General features: G+C 46.1%; 1 protein-coding gene across 4 annotated transcripts in view; it reads left to right on the top strand.

Annotated features, from left to right (window-relative positions):
* DOP1B (DOP1 leucine zipper like protein B) overlaps positions 1 to 21,313 on the top strand; it is a 101,128-nt gene that overhangs the window by 41,387 nt on the left and 38,428 nt on the right. For 3 of the 4 annotated variants that reach the window (XM_021678071.1, XM_021678072.2, XR_002479705.2), the window contains exons 1-10: positions 539 to 719; positions 1,237 to 1,360; positions 3,035 to 3,144; positions 3,404 to 3,518; positions 7,189 to 7,309; positions 9,460 to 9,579; positions 12,023 to 12,125; positions 13,385 to 13,576; positions 15,822 to 16,506; positions 18,227 to 18,498. In XM_021678071.1, coding sequence (XP_021533746.1) covers positions 594 to 719; positions 1,237 to 1,360; positions 3,035 to 3,144; positions 3,404 to 3,518; positions 7,189 to 7,309; positions 9,460 to 9,579; positions 12,023 to 12,125; positions 13,385 to 13,576; positions 15,822 to 16,506; positions 18,227 to 18,498 — 1,968 coding nt within the window. In that variant the 5' untranslated portion in view covers positions 539 to 593. Of the gene's footprint in view, positions 1 to 538; positions 720 to 1,236; positions 1,361 to 3,034; positions 3,145 to 3,403; positions 3,519 to 7,188; positions 7,310 to 9,459; positions 9,580 to 12,022; positions 12,126 to 13,384; positions 13,577 to 15,821; positions 16,507 to 18,226; positions 18,499 to 21,313 lie in introns of those variants that run through there. The other variant, XM_044919434.1, reaches the window with a different exon arrangement.

Here is a 21,313-nt window from a genome sequence, read left to right as displayed (position 1 = left end):
TCATAGCTCTTGGCGTCCAGACCAAAAGGGCCAGTTCTGACCTGGAGGCCAGCTAATGTCCACTAAGCAGGCTCCTGAGGTCACCTCTGCAGCACGAGTCTCACACACAACATTCCTTAACCTGCCTGCGTACCGTGTAGGTCAGGGTGGTCGGTTACGCAGGACGAATCCCAGAGGCCTCCATCCATACAATACAGTACTCACCTGCCAAATCTTAAAAGTTTACATAGAGGCCTTAACTGGGCTCAATCACATATACTGTGCAGGTGTTCTCAATGCCACATCTGTCTCAAGGCTGTGTCCCTCGGGGACCTCCGGAGCAGGGGGGCAAGCAGAATGCACATTCCGGGACCGGGGACGTGAGGCACCTCCAGCTCCACAGGTCAGCCAGGTCACGTCTTGTCTGACCTCCTCCAACACACACTGCCCCCCCCAGCTTCTAGGGCTAGAACCCACATTTCCCACATTTACACCTTACTGATCTGTTCCACATGATTTCACACAGTGGTTTCAAGATTCCCAGGAAAAGTTAGTTTCATTTTTACGACTGTAAACAGTAGCCTGCAAATGCTGCTAAATGTCTTGGGAGTGAAATGTTCATGCTGTTTTATCATTTACAGGTAAAGTCTCTGTGTGCCTCACTGTTGGACTCAAATGTCCTGGTGCAAAGAAATAACCTAGAAATTGTTCTGTTCTTCTTTCCATTTTATACCTGTCTGGTAAGTCGTTTGTGTTCTTCCAGGGAAGTCACTGGTATTTCCTGAGGACGTGGAGCAGGTGGGATAGACCTCAGGCAGTTGGCAGATCACAGTTTGCTTTCAGCCAATTAAAGATCCTTGTTCCTTGGGCGCCTGGGTGGCTTAGTTGGTTAAGCGACTGCCTTCAGCTCAGGTCATGATCCTGGAGTCCCGGGATCGAGTCCCACATCAGGCTCCCTGCTCGGCGGGAAGTCTGCTTCTCCCTCTGACCCTCCCCCCCCTCATGCTCTCTCTCTCAAATAAATAAATAAAATCTTTAAAAAAAAAAAAAAGATCCTTGTTCCTTTTTGTGAGGATGATGTTTCCATAGCAAAAACTGAATGGCTTCTGTCTGTGGGCATTGTGGAGAACCAACTCCTTTTGAGAATGACCTTTTTAAGAGAGAGCTTTGTAGACTGGTAGGAGGGGCCACGGGTCAGAAAGCCAGTAATCTACTTCATCATCCCTTTGCAGTAAAGTGTTCTCTGTCCTCCAATAGGATTCCAGTGAGAGAGCCATTCCCCTGCTCAGATCTGACATCGTGCAGATCCTGTCAGCAGCCACCCAGACCCTACTGAGGAGAGACATGTCTCTGAACAGAAGACTTTATGCGTGGTTACTAGGTACTGAGCAGTATCCAATAAGTGAAAGTCAAAGTTAACGTGAAACCTTTTAGTGCTGATTTGTGGAACAAGTTTCAATCTTTGTGATAAGTTTCTGAATTATAAGATATGGAAAGATAACATGCTGACTGAATATGGCCCAGTCAGTGGAGTTCTGCCTACACTGTAGCTTTGGTTATGTTGCAGGTATTATAGTTAAAAACAGGGACATAAATAAGTGGGATATTTATTGAATATTGAGTATTGAACTCCATTTTAAGAAGCTTGAAGTACTACAAAAAAAATTGTAGCTAAACCTTATTCAAGTAGAAGCTTGTTGCTATAAAGAAGTCTCATCGGTTTGGGGGTTTGAGAGAAGACCCACAAATGTTACGGAGTTTGTGTAAAAGATGGTTTGGTATGGATGAGAATGTTTGTGGCATTGACATAAAGTTTTGTAAGACATTTGGATAACTTAAGGGAAGAGCTTGAGAACCCAGGCTTGTGTTTCTGCGGACAGCCTGTAAACTTGTAGGAAGAGAGCCCCTGACGGTTGGTTGGAAGGCTTCACGGGGACAAGAGTCCAGGAAACCACAGGGCTAGGAGGCTAGCACTTTCTGAATTTTGTAAATTCCCACGTTCGTGTACCTGAGCAGAAGCGGTATACCAAGCGACATGAAAGGTTTCCATAGCTTTTTTTTTTTTAAGACTCTTTTTTTTTTTAGAGCAGTTTTAGGTTCACATCAAAACTAAGAGGAAGGTGCAGAGTTCCCATCTTCCCCCAGGTGCCCCTCCCCCCACCCGGGTGGCACATTTGTCACAGTCAATGAACCGGCGCTGGCACGTCATCGCCCAGACTCCGTGGTTTCCATCAGGGCTCGCTCCTGCTGGTGTGCTCTCTGTGGGTGTAGACAGATGTGTAAGGACATGCGTCCACCATGACACATCCATGTAGAGTAGTCTCACTGCCCTAAAAAATCCTCTGCTTCACCACTTTTATAACCCTCAACATAGAGGTCTTCTCACACCAAAGTCAGAAAGTTCTCTGAACCCTTTATTTCCTCTCTTCTCCCTGGTTACAGAACTTCCAGAATCCATTGCATGGAAGCTTATGAAGAATTTCAAGAAGAATATTTACAGGCTCTTTAAGCATTTTTATCAAAAGGATGATTTTGCTAAATGCTCAGCTCCATCCTAGTTGGCCTTGACTTGCTGTATATAGAGAGGACCCAGGATCCAAGTTCAGTGCTGGGTCCGACCTGTTAGCCTCGGCCCCAGAGTCCACGCTCTCTCCTTGTACCATGAGTTGCCTCCCCTTGTCCCGAAGACCTCACAGACTTAGCCGGGGCTCAAAATAAGGGCATATAGATGAGAACAGCTTGATTTTATATACTGCCATACAAACACGGTTTTTAAAACTGATCCTCGTTCCATTAGATCCTTGTAATCAGACTTGTCAAAACACTGAGGGTGAATTCTCAGGACAAACTAAATTGATGCCTGTTGAGGTGGAATCCTTAGTACACCACATTTTTGTCAGAAGAAAATGTGACTTAGTCTTGCCAGATTGGAATTTGGTTTTCTGTTGGAGGAATTCTATTTTTAAAAATGCTGGAGCATGAGACCTTTGCACAATATTATGTACCTTAAAACTGTAGATCTTGTTAACAGCTCATGGTCCTTGTTCTTTTATAGGTTCAGATATTAAAGGAAATACCATTGTGCCAGAATCTGAACTCTCAAATTCTTACGAAGACCAGTCCTCGTATTTTTTTGAAAAATATTCCAAGGATCTTTTAGTTGAGGTAAAGGAGCCTTTCTGGAAAGTAGATCCCAATCAGAACATTCCTGATCATGATTCCTCAGTGGATTGATGGGCAGGGCCTCAAAGCAGACATGGGGCATGCCCTGGATCCACAGTGGGGAAACCTTCTGTGTGCTCATTCCGTGCTGTGTGACTGGTTTTCTCTCTGTCCCAGCGTATTTACAAGTAGAACAACTAATAATGTCAAACTGTGCTATGTACAGTATCCTGATCTGTGGCTTTAAAAAAATAAAAAACAGGGTCTAGCTGAAATACTGCACCAGAAGTTCTCAGATGCCAACGTAGAGGAACGCCACCACGCGTACCTGAAGCCATTCCGCGTCCTCGTCAGTCTGCTCGACAAGCCGGAAATAGGTAATGTGCAAAGTGCGGTCGCCATCATGGGCCCACTGTGGATGGCCTGTGTGAGACACAGTCAACACGTTATTTTGAATGTAATTCCATCATCGGAGTTTCCAAATCTTGAAGTACTTCAGTCATGTGTTCAGTTATCATATCTAGGCACCACTTAAAAGTTTTGCACAATAATGTGAACACTTTCGTTAGAAAAATACCTTTGAGCTCCTCCTGTGCACATCTGTGTATGCACCTACAGAGCACATGCCGTACTGGCTTTGTGAGAATGTTTCTTCAGTCAAGTATCAGGCTTCAAATGAGCTTTGATTTTATTTTCAAGGGGGTGGGGTAGGAGACCCTCCTCCATCTTTTTGCATTGTGACCTGGGGCAAGCCACTTCCGCCATGTGGGCCTCAGTCTGTTCCTCTGCCAAATGAACGGGGTTGAACTAGACTCCGGTTCCTGAAGGGTCCCCTGTTAACACACTGTGGTCCTGTGAGTGTCAGCTAAAAAAAATGACCTCTCTCCCTTGCTTAAAGAATAGAAATTGCTCCGATATCCATTCACAGTAAGATCTTAATATCCAAGGCACCCGGGTGGCTCAGTCAGTTAGGTGTCTGCCTTCAGCTCAGGTCATGATCCCAGGGTCCTGGGATCGAGCCCCGCATCGGGATCCCTGCTCAACAGGGAGCCTGCTTCTCCCTCTCCCTCTGCCTGTCACTCCCCCCTGCCTGTGCTTTCTCTCTCTCTGTCAAATAAATAAATAAAATCTTAAAAAAAAAGATCTTAACGTCTAATCACTTGAACACCATAATGGGGTCCGCATCTTCTCCATGGGATTTCAAGGGGTTTTTTGTTAATTATTGTTGTTTGTTTGTTTTTAAAGATTTTATTTATTTGAGAGAGCAGGAGAGCACAGGTGGGGGGAGGGGCAGAGGGAGAGGGAGAAGCAGACTCCTCGCTGAGCAGGGAGCCCGACAACGTGGGGCTCGATCCCAGGACCCCGGGATCATGACCTGAGCTGAAGGCAGATGCTTAACCGACTGAGCCACCCAGGTGCCCTGGGATTTCAAGTTTGATGTTGTCATCTGAGCGCTCAGGATTTGCACACTGCCTGGTAGCTGTTTGCAGAGAACAAGAATCGAGGGCATTATTGAGGTCCCTTCTCCCTCTGGTCTTGGGGTGGGGGATGGAGACCCTTCATTTATTCACTCAGGGGCAGGCATGGAGCAGGGACGATGCTAGGCCCTAGGGATGCAAAGGGAAAAAAAGGCATCCAGTCAAGTTGTATGGAAGGGACACTCTGAGGTCCTCATGTGTTTTTACTGTTGTTAATAATAACAGCTGACATTTTTTGAGCAATTTTTTTGTGTGAAGTGATTTGTACACGTCATCTAATGTACATCTCCATACATACCTCCTTGCCTCCAACAACCCTGAAGTAGGTTTCCTCACTGTTCCCATCTTACAGATGGAAAAACTAAGGTTGAGCAAGAGTAAGTGATTTGCTACTCTGGCAAACCTCTGCCCAGGAGCTGAGATTAAAATGTGGTCGGTTTGACTCTAGAGCCTAAGCTCTCTGACAGGACACAGCTGCTTACCCGATTGCACGCAGACCCACCATACCCGAGATGCTCGGTCATGTAACACAGATGACCTTGTATCCCATGACATGTACGCTCTAACTGCTCTTAACCAAAGTCAAAGCGTGAAGCATTTGTCCCTCCAAGCTCTGGCCTTAAGTGCCACCTGAAGCTGCCCTGTGCCCTTCCCCCCATCCTTCCCCTCCCCTGCTACCTCAACCAGCGATGGCTCCAGTAGATTTTCCTCTTTGTGTGGAGTGACTGCAGCTTGGAAAAATCATGATTTTGGCTAAAAAATGAAGTGAGCTATATAAGTGTATGGGGAGCTTCCTGCATAACTTGGGGAAATATCCAGAGCAAAAACGTAACCGCATTTTGGAGGATGGGTGTTTTATGTCTCGACCCTGCACCTGGGTGACCCAAGTGAAATGTTGCTGTCAGCTTGGGCCCCCCACCGTCATTTCCAGAAGGGGGTGAGTGGCAGGCTTCTGCCCGATCTAGCAGTCTTAAGTTTTCTATCTGTTAATTTAGTCTAAAATTTCTATCTGTCTCCAGGGAGGACGTACTTGAGAGGCAGAGGAGTGGATCATACAGAAATAGAGCTAGAAGGCCCAGGGCAGTCATTCTTTTGCTACCAGGCTTCAACCACTGCCTCATTTTCTCCTTCAATCATGGCAGCAAACTTGCCTTCATTTGTAAAAAGCATTCAGCATTCTTATACTACAGATAAGATATACGTGGGGCTTATCGTGGAAAAAGTTTTCTCAGAGGCACATCCTCTGTTTTTATGAAAAAGAAGCATAAAAGATTGGATCCATCTTTGCTTTTTAACACGGATATATTGACAGAGCTTTCATTTCCTCTGAATCGATCCTGTTTTCATCCCTTTGTACACATGGGTGAGAAGTCACTCCCTTCCCTGCCTGATGGCTGCTGTGTGTGGAGCGGAAATGTCTACCTGCCTTCCACCTGCCTAATCGGCAGGAATGCTTCCCTAACCTGCAGCTGGTTATGTTCTTTTGTGCCATTTAATAAGCCTTTCAGGAGTGGTGGTATTTCTTTTGTGGGGTTCTAGCTCATTTGATTAAAAGAATTTAGAGGGGCACTTGGCTGGCTCAGTCAATGGAGCATGCGACTCTTGATCTCAGAGTCATGAGTTCGAGCCCCATGCTGGGTGTAGAGATTACTTAAAAAAATAAAATAAAAAATAGGGGCGCCGGGGTGGGGCAGTTGGTTAAGTGTGACTCTTGGTTTTGGCTCAGGTTGCAATCCCAGAGTCATGAGATTGAGCTCCACGTTGGGCTCACACTCGGTGTAGAGTCTGCTTGGGTTTCTCTCTGTATCCCTCCCACCCCACCCCCCCCCGCTCACTCGCTCTCTCTCTAAAATAAATAAATAAATCTTAAAAAAAATAAAAATGTAAAAAAAATTTAAAACAATGTAAAATAGGAAAATTGCCCTACTCCATTGGTATTTATGCTGAGTAGTGTCTCTGGCCAAGCAGTTTATACACACTTATGCACACTGAGCATACCTCTTGGCTCCCCCGGACAGAGTCTGGCTTGGAGTAGTTCCTTGGCCTCTCAGTCCCTGTCCCCTTATCTGTAGTCAGTACAACAATGTAATACCTGGTCATATGGCTACTTAAGGAGTAAATAAGGTAACAGATACAAAATGTTTATAACAGTGTCCAGCACGTGGTAAGTGCTACAAAAATATTGGCCATTTTAGGGGCACCTGGGTGGCTCAGTTGGTTAGGTGACTGCCTTCGGCTCAGGTCATGATCCTGGAGCCCCGGGATCAAGTCCCGCATCGGGCTCCCTGCTTAGCAGGGAGTCTGCTTCTCCCTCTGACCCTTCCCCTTCTCATGTGTTCTCTCTCTCTCATTCTCGCTTTCTCAAATAAATAAAATCTAAAAAAAAAAAAAAATTGGCCATTTTAATGGATGTTATTCCCCCAGTAAAGTTGTCATTGTCAAACTAAAGTTTCTGAGCATTTTAGACAATAAAATTGTGTGTATAGTTACTCTTTCTGTTTCACGCATATGTCATTTATTGATTTAAATATGGATTATTCATCTCTGACCATTTTCTTTTTAATTGCAGGGCCTCGAGTGGTTGGGAATTTGTTTCTCGAAGTCATCCGGGCCTTTTATTCTTACTGCAGAGACGCTCTTGGCTCTGAACTTAAACTTAGCTATACCCAGAGTGGAAACTCGCTAATAAGGTATGGGTTTGGGTTTGGCCCCCAGCTTTGCGCTTCTTCCCCCTCTCTAATGGCGCGAGTCTCATCTCCCTATGTTTATTAGAAGTTGTGTGGCGCTAGAGAAAGCGGGCATGCAACGGATCACACCACTCATGAAGATTTCGGATGCTCTTGAGTCAGTCACCACGAACGGCCTGTTTCCTGTTGCAGACTGTGAAGAGTTTCAAAGGCATTTGAGCTGGTCTCTGCCCAGCCCGGGCTGTACAAACCATGTTTACTGAGCAGGTGTGAAAGCCATTGAAGGGCAACTGGATCTGGTGTGCCCATGCGGTGACTTACAGGGAGGACGGCGGGGGCAGGGGGCAGGTCAGGACGTGGAGCCAGGGTCCAGCAGCAGAGGGGAGAGCCCGCCAGGGGCACCCCAAGGACATGTGCTGCAGGACCCCAAAGGCAGAGCAGGTGGGGTTCAGGACACAGCAGACATGTTGCCTTGGAGCATGTGGTTATCTCTCAACCCTGGGTTTTGTTTTTGTTATTTTTTTTCAGATTTTATTTATTAGAGAGATTGGTGGTGGGGTGGGGAGGAAGAGTTGAGGGAGAAGCAGGCTCCGTGTGGAGCAGGGAGTCCCACACAGGGCTCGATCCCAGGACCCTGGGATCATGACCTGAGCCGAAGGCAGACGCTTAACCGACTGAGCCACCCAGGCACCCCTTGCTTTTGTTCCTTTTAAGATAATAGTCTCTTCCTTTTTACTTTATTCTTGATGTAATTTCCTTCTGCCCGAATTGGCATTGGGTATATTGAAAATACAAATCTATTTGAAGATTTCTCTGGCTTCTTAATTGTGAATGTACCAAGAGTTCTGAATGTGTGCTTTTTTTTCTCCCAGAATGTTTGTTCTTTCTCCCAGAATTACTACTTTTCTGAATACAAAAGTAATACATGCTCTTTGTGGAATATACTGATATTTGAAGGTATCAAGAAAAAAGATATCACCCACAATCCCACCTCCCTTGAGAGAAAAACATAAAACATTTTCATTTCTTTCCAGACTTTGAATGCATACAAAAAATATATATTTTTTTAAAGATGGAATTACAGGGGAGTCTAGGTGGCTGAGTCAGTTAAGCGTCCAGCTCTTGATTTCGGCTCAGGTCATGATCTCAGGGTCATGGGATCAAGCCACGTGTTGGGCTCCAGAGTCAGTGGGGAGTCTGCTCGAGAGTCTCTTCCTCTGCCCCTCCCCCAACTCGCGCACACGCACGTGCTCTCTCTCAAATGAATAAATAAATCTTTAAAAGATAGTATTTAAGGGCGACTGGGTGGCTGAGTGTGTTAAGCGTCTGCCTTCGGCTCAGGTCATGGTCCCAGGGTCCTGGGATCGAGCCCCGCATCGGGCTCCCTGCTCCGCGGGAAGCCTGCTTCTCCCTCTCCCGCTCCCCCTGCTTGTGTTCCCTCTCTCGCTGTGTCTCTCTCTGTCAAATAAATAAATAATATATAAAGATGGAATTACATTAGCTATTTAGTTGCCTGTTTTTTTTAAATGCAAGTTGTGAGTAGCTCTCCTGTCTTCTGCAGTGGAACATAACGTTGCCTTAGGTTCCTCAGTAAGGATATATCACTTATTTAAATAAATCCTGACTGACCAATCCCCTGTTGATTGGCTGTCAGGTGGCTTCTACTTTTTCAGTATTTTTAAATGACGTTGCAGTGGTATCCTCATGCATACATCCTTGTGTGCCTGTACAAGGACTTCTGTAGGAGAAATCCCTAGAATAAATTTCATGCCCAAATGGGTATGAATAAATTTCCTGCGTCATAGAAGACACACATTTAAATTTTAGCCAAATTTCATGCCCAAATGGGTGTACCATGTTATTTCACCAACAGGGTATCTAAGGACTCACAGTTGGACTAAAACTGGTTTTCTATACCAGATTCTTTTCACATTAGCTCTTACACTTATTTCTTAGAGGACGTATCAATACAAATACTGTTAAGGATGGCGTTATGCACTCTTTCCTATATCAGACCAGTAACATTTTTATCTTTGTTGGGATTTGTCCATCTCTCTAGAAATAAATAAACGAATTACAGTTTTTCAGACACGTGTTCTTATGATAGAGGGTTTCTCATACATCTATTCATGAGCATCCACCTTCCTTTACAGTTCAATAAAAGAAAACAGAAATGCCTCTGAGATTGTTAAAACGGTGAATTTGCTGATCACTTCCCTCAGCACAGACTTTCTCTGGGACTATATGACCAGGTGTTTTGAGGACTGCTTTAGGTAAGTATCCAGTTCAGGATTACGGAATGTTTAGGAAGGAGTGGAAGCTTTCGTGCTTTCATAGCTGCTTACTGTGGCTCATGTTGGGTGGTCTCTGCTGAGCACACGATGGAAAAGAATTCCGTTTAAATTGTAGTAGAATAAAAACATTGCCATTAAGAAAGTTCAGGTAATCTCTGCCCCATAATTCTGGAGCTTTTTTATTTATTAATTCTAACTAGAGAAAACCCTCTGCATTTTCTAGTTACAGCGACCAAATATATCTCCTTCACACAGCGCTCCTGGAGGCTCATCTGTTTAAAGGGGCTGAGTTCTATGGTTCTGTGACTAGAGCGAGTGGTTTTAAAATCATCAGTCTTCTTAAATTCTTACTGAAATTTTTGTATCACTGGTCAGATAAAAGCATTAATGTCTTAAGCTGCCCTGATCAGCTTTATGTCACCGTTCATCTGGTCAGTGACTTGCACCACCTCGCCGTCATGGACGGTGGCCCCTCTGGGGAGCCGAGTGCTTCCCTGCAAGTCTCTCCCAGGCCCCTCTCCCCACAGCGAGAGGGATAGTGTAATCTCTCAGACCCTGTCTTGTCCTAAGTCACATGGTCAGACTTCCTTGCTGTCACTGTTCTTCCCCTACCTAGCAACTCAGTAGAAGCTTTACTTACTGTTTGCTGTGGGCTCTCCTCTGGCATACTCATTAGCTCCTCTGGACACCCCAAAGAGAAGTAGGCACTTGGATCACATAAGAAAGCCGGAGCCCAGGGGCGCCTGGGTGGCTCAATTGTTAAGCATCTGCCTTCGGCTCAGGTCATGATCCCAGGGTCTGGGATGGAGCCCCGCATTGGGCTCCCTGCTCGGTGGGGAGCTTGCTTCTCCCTCTCCCACTGTCCCTGCTTGTGTTCCCTCTCTCACTGTGTCTCTCTCTGTCAAATAAATAAATAAAATCTTTAAAAAAAGAAAGCTGGAGCCCAGCGACAGGAGGTCCCTCGTGTGGCATTGCCCAGGAAATTAGTGGCGGCCAGCCGAGACGGGAACCCAGGAATGCCTGACCTCCCAGCCGCTCCCACCGTGCTCCCCTGTGTCCTCTAGAGCCAGGTCCCGGTGGGCATTCAAATCTGTGATGAATCCGTTAACTATAGCTGGACCCATGGGTGGCAGCAAGGCCATGTTAAACTGAAGCTAGAGTATATTTTGGTCAGCCTATTTCCATTTCAGAGTTACAAGGTGTGCTTTCCTTTTTAAAAAAAAAAAAATCAACTACGAAACATTTCAAATGTAAGAAAGAACAAGAAATAATGCCAGACACACATGCACTTATTACTGAAATTATACACTTGGCCATTGTTTTTCAGATTTTTTTTAAAGGAATTAAATGTTGCTACCCAGATAGAACTAACTCCCACCTTGCAGCACCTTCTCCTTTCATACTGTCCTGCCCGTGATGTTGTCTGTGCTTTTATAACCTGTGTTTCCAGAGATGACATAGTCTGGTGTGTCTGTTCAAGTTCTACACAAGGCTGTCAAGTTTTATATGACTTTCTGCGGTCTGCTGTTTTGGGGGTTGGCTAACAGTCCTCTGGAGATCTGTCTGTACATCCAGCTGAAACACCAGCTTCCATTTCTTCGTTGTTGCAATAGTACTTTGTCCTGTCTCTTCACAGGCCTATGCGGGGTTCCCTTAGAGCAGACTGGGAGAACGGTTGCTGGGTTAGTGTACACAGTTCAAGAGAGGCCTTCTCTTGCTCAGACTCCCAAGATAACTAAGTGCTAATTTGCAGTGAAGACAATTAACTCAGGTTGAGTTGTCCTGTGATTGGAGATGAATCCAAAGTTACTCTGTTTTGAAAACCAACATGTATATGTTTTTTAACTCACCTATTTAACCAGTTGTCTGCTTATTTAAAAAGAAGTGTTACGTTTTAGTATGAGCAGCTCCCAATAGAGCTGACTGGTGAAGTTTCGCTTCTCTATGGAAGCCGGAGAAGCTAAGCAGCTAGTGTGGATGAGCTCATGGGTGTCATGCGAGAGGAGCTGTCTCAGGTTGCTCCCACAGCAGGGGGGACCACTGTTCAGCCCCTGTCTTCTCTAGCCAGGCAGCTTCCCTTGGAACATGCCATTGGTTTGGGTGGGGTACCTAGCACTTGCTCCTGTCGATGGAGCTCCAGATCTGCTGGGTGTGGCATCCCACCTGGGCATGGGTCCGCCCTCATCTGAACTGATGAAGTTCAAGTCTGAGTGAACCTGTTTTGGAGACAAGCAAATTCAAGACACAGACTGACAGTTCTCTGTGTCCGATAGTTTTAGTCACTAAAGCTTACTTATTAGAACGACAGAGCTGCCTTTCATTATGTTTGAAATAGAGTAACTTGATTGGACATCGTAAGAAATGCTTGAAGCTATTACAGGAGAAAGAATTGATTTGATTTTCTTTCCTGTGACTTATGTAGACCAGCGAAGCGGAGTTACACTGTTGGGAAGAGCATCAGCCCTCCCCCGACGGTGTCAGAGCTCTGCACCCTCCTGGTGTTCCTTCTGGATGTTATCCCCTTGGTAAGGCCCCTTGCCGGGAAGAGGCGGCTCCATGCGTGCTTGTTTATGTTCTGGTTTGTGTCCTTGGCCTGATAATCCTCACCTTCCTGAAAAGTGCGTGTGCATAAATACACAACACTTTCAATGTTTTGGCATGAAAGATGTAGCTGAATGTAATCTCTTTCAAAAGCTGTAATGTCTTTTATGTCTTATTTAAAAGAGGTTATAAAACTTTGAGCCAGTTGTAACTGGCCTGAGCCAAAGTTATGTCAACCAGAGGTGGATAGCATCACCCTGCACTTCAGTTGTTCAGGAGTGAGAGTAAATGTATTTCTAGGTAAAACTGTGCCGTTGGCTAATTTTGTCAAAGGAAACTAGTTTCCTTAATATAGAAATAAATGTGGCAATGATCTTCTATTAAGAAAAGTAAAGACACTTGAGGGGCACCTGGGTGGCTCAGTCGGTTGAGCGTCTGACTCTTGATTTCAGCTCAGGTCATGCTCTCAGGGCCCTGAGATCAAGCCTCACATGGGTCTCTGTGCTGAGTGTGGAGCCTGTTTAAGATTCTCTCTCTCCCCCTGCCCTTCCTCTGCTCATGCACTCTTGCTCGCACATATGCTCTCTCTCTCTCTCTCTCTCTCTCTCTCTCTCTCTTAAATAAATAAATAAATCTTTAAAAAAAAAAACAAAAAAGGTAAAGACACTTGAAAAGAGAAGAAGAATGTCCATTGATTTGTCTAGATTAAAAAGAAGTATTTTGTTCTCTGATTTGGGAATGAACGTGAAACCTATTCATGCTCTAAAAAAACTGACTTCAGGGCACCTGGGTGGCTCAGTCCGTTGAGCGTCTGCCTTCGGCTCGGGTCATGATCCCAGGGTCCTGGGATCGAGCCCCGCATCAGGCTCCCTGCTCGGCGGGAAGCCTGCTTCTCCCTCTCCCACTCCCCCTGCTTGTGTTCCCTCTCTTGCTGTGTCTCTGTCAAATAAATTTAAAAAAAGGGCGCCTGGGTGGCTCAGTCGTTAAGCGTCTGCCTTCGGCTCGGGTCATGATCCCAGGGTCCTGGGATCGAGCCCCGCATCGGGCTCCCTGCTCCGCGGGAAGCCTGTTTCTCCCTCTCCCCCTGCTTGTGATCCTGCTCTCACTGTGTCTCTCTCTGTCAAATAAATAAATAAAATCTTTTAAAAAATTGACTTTTTTAAGGTGCCATTTTGAGGCGCATTTTTTTTTTTCTGACCAGAAATTGGAAACCTGTTAGTTAACTAATGTCTGTTTTCCACAGGAACTTTACTCCGAAGTGCAAACCCAGTACCTCCCTCAGGTGCTGGGCTGTCTGGTGCAGCCTTTGGCTGAGGAGATGGAGGTGTTAAGCTTACCCGAGCTGACGCATGCCTTGAAGACATGTTTCAAAGTGCTCAGCAAGGTCCAGATGCCACCTTCCTACCTGGACATGGAGCCCGCAAATGGAAGCACGGTACGCCCCTGGGGAGCTGACGGGGTTCTCTGGGCTGGGCTTATACCTTCCTGGGAGCGGGAAGTAATTAGGGTTGGTTAGGGTAGGAGTAAAGATCAGAGGATATAAAAGTAATATCTAAAATATGCTGCTAAAATCCTCAAACACTTCCCAAGAGCTTTTAGCGTGGAAGCTGACCACCCCCCCTTCCCTTTGCGCACCCCCGCCACTTCCTCCAACAGTTACTGGTTCGATTCAGCTCACTGTCCAGACCTTGTTATGTGTGTGTATTTGTGTGATATTGGTGTCTTTTTAAACACATAAGTGAGGGCGCCTGGGTGGCTCTGTCCATTGATCATCTGCCTTCGGCTCAGGTCATGATCCCAGAGTCCTGGGATCGAGTCCCGCATCGGGCTCCCTGCTCCACAGGGAGCCTGCTTCTCCCTCTGCCCCTCACCCTGCTCGTGCTCGCTCGCGCACTCTCTCTCTCATCCTCTCTCTCAAATAAATAAATAAAATTTAAAAAATAAAAATAAACACAAAAGTGAGATATTCATTTACTTGGGCTGCAGTAACGAAGTACCACTGACTGACTTAAATAAGAGGACGTTATTGTCTCACGGTTCTGGAGGTCAGAAACCCGAGGTCCCGGTGTGGGCAGGGTTGGTTTTCTCTGACTGGGGGGAGGGCGAGTCTGCTCCGTCCTCTGTCGCAGCTCTGGTGGCGCTGGCAGTCTCTGGTGTCCCTCTGCTGTAGACTCATCACCCTGCTTTGTCTTCATCCCCACCCTGTCTGTGTCCAGATTTCCTTTTTGTAAGGACATCAGTCATGTTGGATTGGGGTCCACCCTAATGAGCTCATTTTAACCTGACCATCTGCAAAGAGCCTATTTCCAAATAAGGTCACATTTACAAGTATCGGGGGCAGGACTACTTCATCTTTTGAGGGGGACAGAGTTCAACCCATAACATACACTGTTCTCTGACTTGCTTTGGTTCTCAGTGTTCTGGGGACCTCGTTCCGTACTGGTTTATGTAGAGATATCTTCCTCTCGTGTGGTTTCTATGGGATAGTCTAGGTGCGGCTTTACTCTGTCTTCCGCTCTTCCCCATCAAGGGCATTTAGGTGATTTCTGGTTTTTCACTATTACCAACAGCGCTGCACTAAGCATCCTTGCACAGCTGGTTTTGTGGTTGCAGGTTTCTCTGAAGGATCAATCCCTCTCCATGGGTTGCAGTCAAACCCATTTCTTTTTAAACTGGGAGAGATGCATGCTCCTTCTAAATTGGCAAGGACGTTGCCAAACGGTCCTCCCAGAAGATGGTAACAGAGTCCCCCAAGCAGTTTGAGGCCTGCAGTCGTTGGATTATTTTTATTTTTTACTTTGCTTAAAGCTTTGAAAACTCTGCCCTTGACACCCATTCAGTGCAGCTGTGGGCGGGAGCGCAAGCCCACTGGGCAGCAGGCACTCCACAAAGGGAGCTGCTCCCAGCTCAGGGTGCAGACTCACTCATAGACTGTTAATTTCCCTTCCAAAGTTAGTCCTTTTATTTTTTTTTCTAGCTATTATAGCTAATTTTAAAAAATCCCTTAAATGATTGAAGATACAAAGTTTAACAAGCATGTGTCTTCAAACATAATTATTAATGTTTCACAAAGTGTGTACTATTTCATTGTTTCCTATAGAGCACAGTGGTTTAAATGCTGCAGTGTTTTAAATTTAATGGAATATTCTTCACGTTAGCAGTGTAAGAGGAGAGGTTGGCTGATTAAAGGTTGCAGTGTCATCCCTTTGAAAAAGCCATGGAGTGTGCTCAGATGGGCAGATGGGTACTACATATACACGGGTAAACACTTTATTCTGGCTTTCTGCTCTCATTTTACCTCTTCATGCCTTTATTTTATCCTCAGCCCAATGTCCTCGTTCAGTTTTTTAATTTAAATATGTCAGTAACTGTTTTTAAATAACGTTTTTGAACCTTGAACCTAAATAAATAATACAAAGTGGGCTCAAAACCCGCCTTCCCAGAGGCACAGAGCGTGGGGTCCCAGCAGCCTCCTCTTTGGACTTGCTCCCCATCCTTCCCCGTGCTGTGCCTTCTTCATTTTATTATACACTTCTACACAGGGGTTCTCTTGGTGCAGAGAATAAGGATTTCGAAAAACAGGAAGTACCTATTCATGGTTTGCCCGATTCAGCTGATACTTGAATCCCTTGGCTTCATGAGATGGGTACAATACAAATTTCCTTTTTTTTTTTTTGCAGAGTCCAGTAAAAGGTGAAAACAGTGAAATGATTATAGACACAAAGGCAGTGATTCCGGCTGATGAAGATGCTTCATTTCCTCCCCTTAAATCTGAAGACAGCGGGATCGGGCTCAGCGCCTCGTCGCCAGAGCTCTCGGAGCGCTGGAGGGTCCCCAGGGTTTCTCCCGAAAAAGATGATGTTTGGAAGAAGGGTGGGAGTATGCAGAGGACGTTTCTTTGCATCCAGGAGCTGATTGCCAACTTTGCCCACAAGAACATTTTTGGAGTGCAGCTGACGGGGTCCGGAGAAGAGAGCAAGTGTGAAGAGCCCGCAGGCCGGAGGGACGAGGGCGGGCCGCCGAGCTCGGCGGGCAGTGACTCCGACAGGAAGAACCCGTGGGACGCAAAGCCCATCAGCGTGCCCCAGTTTAAGCAGATGCTCTCAGACTTGTTCACAGCTCGAGGGTCTCCATTTAAGACAAAAAGTGCAGAGTTGCCATCGCCTCTGCCCAGGAGCCCTGGCCGAAAAACGGAGGGGGACTGGGCTGTGGAGCAGGTGGTCATTGAGCTGGGCAGCTCGCGAGAGGGCTGCCGGGAAGCCTTCGCTGCCGCCTGCCGCCTGCTGCTGGACTGCGCCACCTTCCCCGTCTACCTGTCCGAGCAGGAGACGGAGCGGCTCTGCGAAACGCTCTTCCAGCTTCCCGGTGAGAGGGCTGCACCCCCCAACCCCCCCGGGGTCCGCCCTGAGGAGTCCTGTCATGTAGCTGGTGTTTATAGACGAGCCAAAACCCCCTCTGCCATGTGCGCTTTTGTCGTTCGTGGTGTGTGCTTTTGACTTGCCTCTTGAAGATGGCAGATTGGTGAGGCTGGGACCGTATTTTTAAACTTGAGGTGTCCCGCACAGCCCATTAAGAGGTCTGGAACATAAAAGGTGCTTCATGATAATCAGGAAATAGACGAGTTCATCAGACCGGTTGTTAAGGATTTGTGTTCATTTGCTAAGATTGCCATAACGAAGTACCACAAACTAAGTGACTTAAACAACAAAAATGTACTGCCTCACAGTTCTGGAGGCAGAAGTCTGAGATCAGCATATTGGCAGGGCTGTTCTCCCTTTGAAGGTTCAGAAGGATGTGCTCTAGCCTCGCCCCTAGCTTCTGGTAGTTCCTTGGCTCATGGCATCATAACTCCAGTCTTTGCGTGGATTCCCCCTGTGTATGTGTATACATCCTGTGCTCAGTTTCCTTTTTATAAGGACACCAGTTATATTGGATTAGGGGTCCACTCTAATATGACCTTGTCTGAACTCATTACATCGGCATCAACCCTATTTCCAGATAAGGTCACATTCTCAGGTCCTAAAGGGACTTATGACTGCAACATAAGAATTTTGGGGAGTTGGGGGGGACACAGTTCAACCCATAACAGGCAGTGTCTTAGACGCTCAGGCTGCCATAACAGAATACCATAGATTGAGTGGCTTAAGCAACAGAAATTTCTTTCTCAGAGTTCTGAAGCCTGGAAGTTTGAGATCAGAGTGCCAGCATCATCAGTTTCTGATGAGAGCTCTCCCCTTGGTTATAGACGGCCACCTTGTCACAGGGTGCTCACATCCTGGGGGTATGAGGGGTCTTGCTGGTGTCTGTTCTTATAGGGGCGCTAATCCCATCATGAGGGCCCCACCTCTGAATACCATCACATTAGGCGTTGGGGCTTCAACATATGGATTTGGGGCAGACACAATTCAGTCCTTAGCAGGCAGTGAACACTTCAAAGAAAAAAGAGGAAGTTGGAAAACAAGAAAGAAGTGATTAAGTTGGTGGGAACACAGGACCAAGCTGTCCCCTTTTGTAGTCATTACAGTAAACTTCCTGTGTAGTTTGTCTCTTGGCTCATCAGCTGCAGATAACACTGTACTTGGAGGCTCTGCACTTAGAATTCAAGTCCACAGTTTATTTTGGGCCTCTTTTTTTTTTTTTTTTAAGATTTTATTTATTCATTTGAGACAGAGACAGAGCATGAGCGGTGGAGGGGCAGAGGGAGAGGGAGAGGCAGGCTCCCTGCTGAGTGGGGAGTCCAATGTGGGGCTGGATCCCAGGACCCTGGGATCGAGCCCTGCATCGGGCTCCCTGCTCGGCGGTAAACCTGTTTCTCCCTTTCCCACTCTCCCTGCTTGTGTTCCCTCTCTCGCTGTTTCCCTCTCTGTCAAAAAATAAATAAAATCTTAAAAAAAAAAATAAAAATATATTTTCTTAAATAAAAGACAGACACTGAGTCATCTCAAAGTCCTGAGATTGACATTTTTAGAATTCGAATAACCTGACCAGCTTTTAAAAGCCACTGACTTGTGGCTCTCAGGGTGTCTTAGAATCTGCACATTGCGAGCCATCTTCACGTGGTTTTGTCTGTCTGGCTTCCTTGCAGGAGCCGGCGATTGCAGTTTCCCGTCGTGGCTGAGATCCCTCATGACCGTTAGCTGCTGTGTGACCGACTGCTTCCTCCAGAACGTGGCCATCTCCACCCTGCTGGAGGTGATCAACCATTCCCAGTCCCTAGCCCTTGTCATCGAAGACAAGATGAAACGCTATAAAAGCTCTGGACACAACCCATTTTTCGGCAAGCTGCAGATGGTGACAGTTCCTCCCATTGGTCCAGGAATATTGAAAGTCATTGCGGAGAAGACAGACTTCTATCAGGTATTTCCCACTGGGAGGAGGTGGGCGAGACCCACTTCCCAACCATCTGTTTAAAGTTGTCCGCGAGGTGGTAGTCACTGTGGTCGGGATATGGCGGCTCTTGTGACAGCCCCAGAGGGTCGTTTGAGACCTTTGCCTGCCTTGCCTGGCCCCCTGTCCCAGGCTGTGGCACAGTTTCTGGCTCTGCAGCAAGAGTTCGGTAAATATTTGTGCTCGGTTTTAGGCTGACCGGACTTCACATGTAAGGATTGTTAAGTTATCTAAATATGCGGAAGAAGAAGAGACTGTGCCCTAATTTATGAGGTTAAAGGCTGTGAAGCTAGTTAACCTCAAGGAAAACTTAGTACTTGGCAAACTTAGGAAAGATTATTGCTGAAGATGGTGAGCAGGTGTTGCGTCCCTCTTTGAGGAGACAAAGTAAAATCACTTAAAGCTACATATGATAGGGCTCATTTAATTGCAAAGAGCTAAAAGCAGTTCCGGTGAGCTCATGAGAAAAAGTGAAGTTTATTATAGAGATAGTGCCCATGGATGCCAAAGGGCAAGAGCGGAATGCAGCTGGGTCTCACGGGGTGTCACCTGGGCGGGCTGTTAGATCCTGAGGCTGCTCGCTCTGCACCTCACTCGGCCAAGGGGGTGCCCAGGGGTCACCTCACTAACTTGGTTGCCACTTGACCTTCAGTCTGCCTCATGACCCTTAAGTTTGGTTCCTATAGTTAATGATGCTTGGATGTCTTTCCCTCAAGTCTGAACTAATGGGTCGGGGCTGAGGCACCCTTGGGTCAGCACCTTCTGCTTCTCCGGCCCACGCAGCATTGACGGCGGGTAGGAGGTCCTGTGGTGCAGATAGGGATGTGGCCACTCCCCGGGACCTGCAATGATGGGGCCACAGACCACCCTGAAAAGTTTTGACACTTAGGAAGAGAGATTTTATATATTTTATGGGTGAATGAGATACGGAAACTCTACTGTCCCTTCAGGTCCTAACAGCCCGTGCACTTTTGAAAGCCTTTGAAACAGGCTGCCTTTTCCCTGTTGGGATGAGCTCTTCTCAAGCAGGTCACATAACTGAGGCCACCTCTCAGCTTTATTTCTTTTTGTTGTTGTTAATAACAGCTATGTTTAGCTATAATCCACGTACCATACAAATCACCCACTTGAAGTGTCCAATTCAGTGGTTTTTACTGTATTCACAGAAGTGTGCCATTTTACTTACTGTTTTCCCTGTTTTTTGTTATCCCTCCTTTACTGTTTTCTTTTTCAGCAAATGGATATTTTCCAGTGTAATGTTTTAATCGCTTTAATGATTTTTCTCAATGTGTTTTTGGAGCTGTGTGTTTCTGCATGTTCCAGTAATAGCATAGTGATGCCTGTATGCCTGGTGTTTTACTCAGGTTTTTTTTTAAGATTTTATTTATTTATTTGAGGGAGAGAGCGAGTGAGAGACCACTAGCAGGGGGATCTGGGGCAGGCAGAGGGTGAGGGAGGAGCAGGCTCCCCACTGAGCAGGGAGCCTGACACGGGGCTTAATCCCAGGACCCCAAGATCATGACCTGAGCCGAAGGCAGACACTTAACCGACTGAGCCACCCAGGTGCCCTCCTCAACCTTTTCAAAAAACTCAGTTGAAAGAAAGGAGACATGCATTTACTCTGTCTTTTTAGAGCTACCTGGTTACCTTTACTGGTGCTTTTTGTATGGATTTGATTGACTATCTGGGGTCAGTTGTTTTCACCTCGAAGAACTTTGTTTAGTGTTTCTGTTTTGTTTTGATTTTTTTTAATTTAAATTCAGTTAATTAACGTATACTGTATTATGAGTTTCAGAGGTAGAATTTAGTGATTCATCAGTTGCATACAATACCCAGTGCTCATTCCATGAAGTGCCCTCCTTAATGCCCATCCCCCATTTACCCCATTCCCCCACCAGAACTTCCTTCAGTGTTTCATATTATAAAACAGGTCTACTAGCAACAAATTCACTCAGTGTTTGTTATCTGGAAATGTCTTTATTTCTCCTTTTATGGAAGATAGTTTTACTAGATATAATGTTCTTGGTTAGGTTTTTTCTTTTCTTTCAAAACTTGGAATATAAGAATAAATTATACTTTAATCAGCCACTGATAACCTTGAATATGCAATATTTAAGTAAAGCAGCACCTCTTTTGAGAGAGGGAGCACGTGTGAACGGCGCATGGGGGAGGGGGTGTGGGAAGCAGAGGGAGAGAGAATCCTAAGCAGGCTCCACACCCAGCATGGAGCCCATCACAGGGCTTGATCTCACAACCCTGAGATCATGACCTGAGCCAAAATCAAGAGTCAGATGCTTAACCAACTAAGCCACCCAGGCGCCCCAACAGCACTTTTTCAATAATCCGTAACAAATGCTCATGTGAATGTTTGAACTTACATTGGAATTCACCATTTGGAGACATGATCCCACTGTCTTCTTGCCTCCGGCATTTCTTGTGAAAAGGCAGCTCTTCTTCTTGGGTTTCCCTTGTTAATGAGGAGTGGTTTTTCTCTTGTTGCTTTCAAGATTTTCTCTCTATCTTTGTTAGCATCTCATTGTGGTGTGTCCAGTGTGGATCCTGTGGAGTGTATCCCATTTGGAATTCTTTAAGCTTCTTGACTATATAGATTAATGGTTTTTTATCAGTTTGGGGAAGTTTTTGTCCACTACTTCTGCACATATTTCCCCTGCTCCTTTCTCTTTCTCCTCCCCCAGCACTCCCTCTGTGGGTGTGCAGCTGCCCTTTGACAGTGGCCCGCATCTCTCTAAGGCCCTGTGCATTTTTCATCATTCTTTTTTCTCTC

Source organism: Neomonachus schauinslandi, chromosome 1 (assembly GCF_002201575.2).
Source record: "Neomonachus schauinslandi chromosome 1, ASM220157v2, whole genome shotgun sequence".
Lineage (NCBI taxonomy): Eukaryota > Metazoa > Chordata > Mammalia > Carnivora > Phocidae > Neomonachus > Neomonachus schauinslandi.
This window is presented reverse-complemented; position numbering and strand designations above follow the sequence as displayed.